General features: G+C 36.5%; 1 protein-coding gene across 1 annotated transcript in view; it reads left to right on the forward strand.

Annotated features, from left to right (window-relative positions):
- Positions 1–1,423: 1,423 nt before the first annotated feature.
- Positions 1,424–5,061, forward strand: part of LOC106878673 (serine palmitoyltransferase 2) — a 67,027-nt gene continuing 63,389 nt past the window's right edge. Inside the window, exon 1 of the mRNA XM_052971964.1 lies at positions 1,424–1,655. Within this exon, the coding sequence (XP_052827924.1) occupies positions 1,530–1,655 (126 nt within the window). The 5' untranslated portion in view covers positions 1,424–1,529. The remainder of the gene's footprint in view (positions 1,656–5,061) is intronic.

Genomic DNA, 5,061 nt, shown 5'->3' on the forward strand with positions numbered 1-5,061 from the left:
GAGGAGCGGAGGAATGAATTCTCCGCCAGAGAAGCAGAAAAAAGAAGAGAGAAGAGATGAGAAAAGAAACTGTGATGGAGGTCAATAAGAAGGAAGAAAAAAGGGAAAGTAAAAAGAAAGTGGAGTTACCAGTAAAGATACCGGTTGTTCCAGTGGAGAAGGATTCGGAAACACAATTGCAGGAAGGAGAGTTGGAGAGATTATTTAGGATAGAGGAAGGAAATGGAGAACAAAAAGTACAAGATAAAGGAAAGAAGATACGAGAAGGAGATGGAGTGTGGTATTATGTGACATACCCAAAGAATGTTGAAACAGAAAAAAAGATAAATAAGTTTCATTCAATAGTAAAAGTGAAGGTGCCTTCATACGTCTACACAGAGGATATGACGGCAATACTGATGGAAGAAGAGAACTACAGAAAGTTGAAAGAGATGTGTAGAGATAGTGTTGACCCACCAGGAGTGGAGGTGGAATTCAAGGAGTTGCCACCAGTAGTGAATTTGAGAGATATTGAACCACTGATGAAGTTCTACTAAAAGAGGGAAAAAAATGTATGTTAAATGATGTTATTTTTAGGAAAATAATGGTGATAAAGTAGGGGAAAAAAAAGAACAATTGTAGATAGTACATATAATGGTTCAAATGGTAGCGCATGTGAATGGGGCCCGTGTGGCCATTTTCATTTTTTCATTATTATATAATTTCATCCCGTTTACATTCGTTTTATCTTTTTGTCCCCACTGTGGTCCTGTCTGTCCTTGGTGACCGCATCTGTGTTTAGGGCTTTATGCCTAATAAAGAAATCGGTATTTCGTCTGTCTTTACGTTCTGAGTTCAAATTCCTCCGAGGTCGACTTTGCCTTTTATCCTTTCGAGGTCGATAAATTAAGTACTAGTTGCGTATTGGGTCCATCTAATCGACTGGCCCCCTTCCCCCAAATTTCGGGCCTTGTGCCTAGAATAGAAAAGAATAGTTGAATATACTCCACCACAGTGATATTGAGAGGAACAGAGATGGGAAAAAATTACGCTGTTTCAGCTATCGATATTTCCATATTTTATTTTTTGATCACTTAGTCAATATCGTAAACTTTACATCCCATTTTTTTGTTTTTAAAACTACCTCCTTCTGAACGTTCAGTTATTCTATTTTATCCTCCCTCTCCATAAATGCTAGCTCCTTTCCCTGTATTTCTTTTTCTTCGCACAAGCTTTTCAATTCTATACACTTTATTCAGTTAACTCTTCCTTCTCTCGTATTTAGTCAGTTTATCAGTCAAACCTCCCTCTCCTTCGCCTTCATTCAACTTGTACCTATTCCTCTTCCCCCTCTTTGTCACTTTCAATGAGCGGGATGGGAGCGCCATTGAAGTAGGAGGAGACGGACCAATTAATAGTAGCAGCAGTAGTGGCAATAATAACAGTGGTAGTGACAGTAGAGTGTTGTATGTAGTAGTAATAATAGTGTACAAAGCAGTAGTGATAGTAGTAACAGTAGTGTTGTATGCATCAGAACTTCTTGAGGTATCATGGCTTCCTTTCGTGAGACCACAGCGGAAAGAAGCCAGGAAAGAAAATCAGTTCACAAAAATGGTACAAGTAATGGCATATCCAAACAGAAAAATGGACATGCATCGGGTTCTAACGGTAGCAATGTAAGTATATTTACTTTTTAAAAGAATGTTTAGAAATATATCAAAAAGTAATATGTCTATTGCAATTCTTGCTTGTCATGGTCTTTTTTGTGAAGATCCGCCTGATATTTTAGTTCAGTATCCCTTAACTTTGCTGTTTACAAGCTGGTATCGTTCAAGAATGCCTTTGCTCTTTATTCAAGATTTATTTATAGGTTTTGTTTAAAAGCTTTAGTTTTGCGAAGATGTATCAGGTGAAATTTAGGTGAACGCAAAACCCTGCCTACCTAAACCAGTTGGGCGTGTTTACCCTCTCTTGTTACAGTTTTTCTCCCGGAGGAACTATGTTTATTTATTACTACGGGGAAATCTCTCCCTATCCCTCTATTAATTCTAACAACAAACAGTATTTGTTGAATTGAGGTTAGCTCTCATCTAACTAGAGCCGCGACCCGGTTTCAATTCCCAGTTTATAAGCTATCTTCATTCACTCGCCTCTTCGCTTCTTTTGAGAAATCTGTTATAGTCTCAAGATCATCAATGTCCCTGTAACTATAAATTCACTTTGAATTTTGCACCAACCTCTCCAGTCATCTTTTACCCAGGCATGTTCATTGAAGGTTGACATGGGACTCATCACATTTCTAATAAGTAAAATTCACCAAACCACTACATTCTAACCCATTGTCGCTCTCTGTCTACATGGGACTGCAAAATATCAGGTTACTGCAGTCTCTCCTTGTACTAATAAATGGTTTAAAAAAAAATTCAACAGGTTTTGTTTCTCCCTTTGCTCTAATAGGTAATGTACATCTTTCTGCTTATTGTTTGTTTTTACTCATTTCTGCTTCCCACTCGTGATAAATGGCGTCACCCTAAAACTTCTGTCATCACCCTGTTGCTTGCAAAACTCTGCGTTTTTAACCCTTTTCCCACCCATGTCACAATACGATGAGGTATTTTTGTTTGTTTGTTTATCAGGGAATGTACATACTAGACCAAATACAGTTTTTGGTGTGTTTCTTTTAATAATTTTTAGTACACTTCTTATTTACCTTATGTTGAGCATTGACAAAAATATGACCATTGTGTTTTCATATTTGTTGCAATCGCTTCTTGTAGGCCGGAGGTGCGACAACTTAATTTCTGCCTTGATACTTTTCACCTTTGATGTATTTACATTTTTTCGAGTGTGTATATAGAGTGAGGAGTGTTTGTACATACTAGAGTACATGCACTCTGAAAGGTCTGTTGTTTTGTTGGAGCTGTATTGAACCAAAATGAAAGTAGCATCCAGACTTGCTGCAGCAGGTTAGCGACATTCTTTTTACCTCGCAGTCACACCGTGTTCCCCTCCATCTCTGTCACAGCCTCTTTTCCTCTCTCTCTCTTAATCATTTTACTCTGTTCTCTTTCCTCTCTCTGTCACACACCCTGTCAGTGTCCCACACACTCTCTTCTGTTTTACTCTCTATCACTTACCCTGTTCGTCTTTATCACAATCTTTCTCCTCTTTCTCAAAATTTCCTTTACTCACACACTCTGTCCATCCTCTTCTCTCAAATTGGATATCAATAAAACTCTATTCGTCCTGAAAACATTCGACTGTCGCAGTAGTGAGAAATTTGACTGAATTAGTCCAGCTTTGATTGTGGACTCTAAAACGACTCTCTCCTTTTAAAATATAGGGCTGAGACATATAAGAATAAAAGAATCTGTTCTCTTGTAAGATGTTCCGTCTGCATTTCCACAGTAGAAATATAAAAGGACCTCTTCAGTACTCGTGTATTCAAATGGTTGTTCACATCAGATCTCCTGGGAAACCGTAAATGAGTTTCTCGTCTTTTAAAACAGCAGTTGTGAACTTTGTAATTAAATAGTTAAAGTTTATTTATTGTTTTATTTTCTCGTAATGAAAGCTTGTCCAGTGTTGTTAAATCAGGACTCCCTCTCACTCTCGTTGCTCGCATTTCCCTCTAGAAAAGAGAAAGAGTGAAAATATCTACTCCCTCTCTTCTGCTCTCCTCCTACTTCAGGATTCTCCACACCCATTGAAATTATTCCTGAAATTCCTTGTGTGAAATTTGATATATAATACATGTAGTTGCAGCAACAGATTTAAGTCAATCGTTCAATTATATAAGGTTTTTATATTTAATCTTGTACAATATTTAAAGTAGTACGTGTTTAAAAAATTTAAGAAATTCGATCAAGTTAACATACTGAAGTGTAATCAGATAAACTTCTAAGTTCATTGTAAACGTTAATGCTCAATAAAACAAAATAGCTACACATACACAGACTTTGTTTAATCACTAATTTTATTACAACTTATTTTTTCCTCCTTGAAGCAGTAGTTTCTTCTATACTGTTTTGTATTTCTATATCTGTATGTGTACTATTTCGCAGTCTACAAATTAATTACTAACGCTGACCAATTAATAATCAACCAGATGTTTTGAAAACTGACAGAACAATCGCATGAAGATTGGTGCACAGTGGCCTTGATACCTCTAAATGTTCACCTAACACGTTTCTTTTGACTGGCACACTCTACATACTTTCTCTTGATGTTGGTGAGAATGATTGGAATGTCAAACATGTTAAGTCTTTTTATCTCCGATCTTTTTCGTTTTCTTTCCATTACATGATGATGTAAGACTTGTTTCCATTAACATTACCTACACTTCATTCGGGTTGTCTTAAAAAAAAAAATGTGTGCATGCGCGTACCTGTCTGCCTAACCCTGAAATAAAATAACTTCGTGAACCTCTATTTAACTAACGAAATATCATTTTAAAAATACAAATCATAAGTTAACTATGTAACACCACACACACACACACACTATCTGTATGTAGATACATAATTACACTTAGCGTTTTAGTAACTCATTAGTATATACCTGTTCCTCGCGATTAGAAAGAAGGGGAGTATTATAGTTTGCTAACTTGATTCAGTTCAGTTCAAGTGTTACTATAAAAACACACACAATCACACTTTCTCTCCCCCCCCTCTCTCTCTCTTGTTACAGCAGATATATTTAATATCACTTAGCGCTAGAGAAGTTCTATTTTTCATATAAGAATATATCGCGTAAATTAGCCCATCAGCGAAAAAGACCGAGAGACTAGGTTTAAAAAGAAAAGTCTGGGATCGATGTGTTCCATCGCAACCTTTTCAGGGGATCCGCCATGGCCACACTCAAAATCACAAACAAATAAATGAATATATATACTTCAACTTTATCATTGTCGGCCTTCGGTGCATATGTGTGTATGTATGTTTGTTGTGTATACATATATATATATACGTATGTATGTGTGTACATGTATGTGTATATGCATGTGTATACATATATGTGCATATATATGCGCATATATGAGTATGTATGTGGGTGTATATGTGCATGTATATGTACGTATAT

This window comes from Octopus bimaculoides, chromosome 11 (assembly GCF_001194135.2).
Source record: "Octopus bimaculoides isolate UCB-OBI-ISO-001 chromosome 11, ASM119413v2, whole genome shotgun sequence".
Lineage (NCBI taxonomy): Eukaryota > Metazoa > Mollusca > Cephalopoda > Octopoda > Octopodidae > Octopus > Octopus bimaculoides.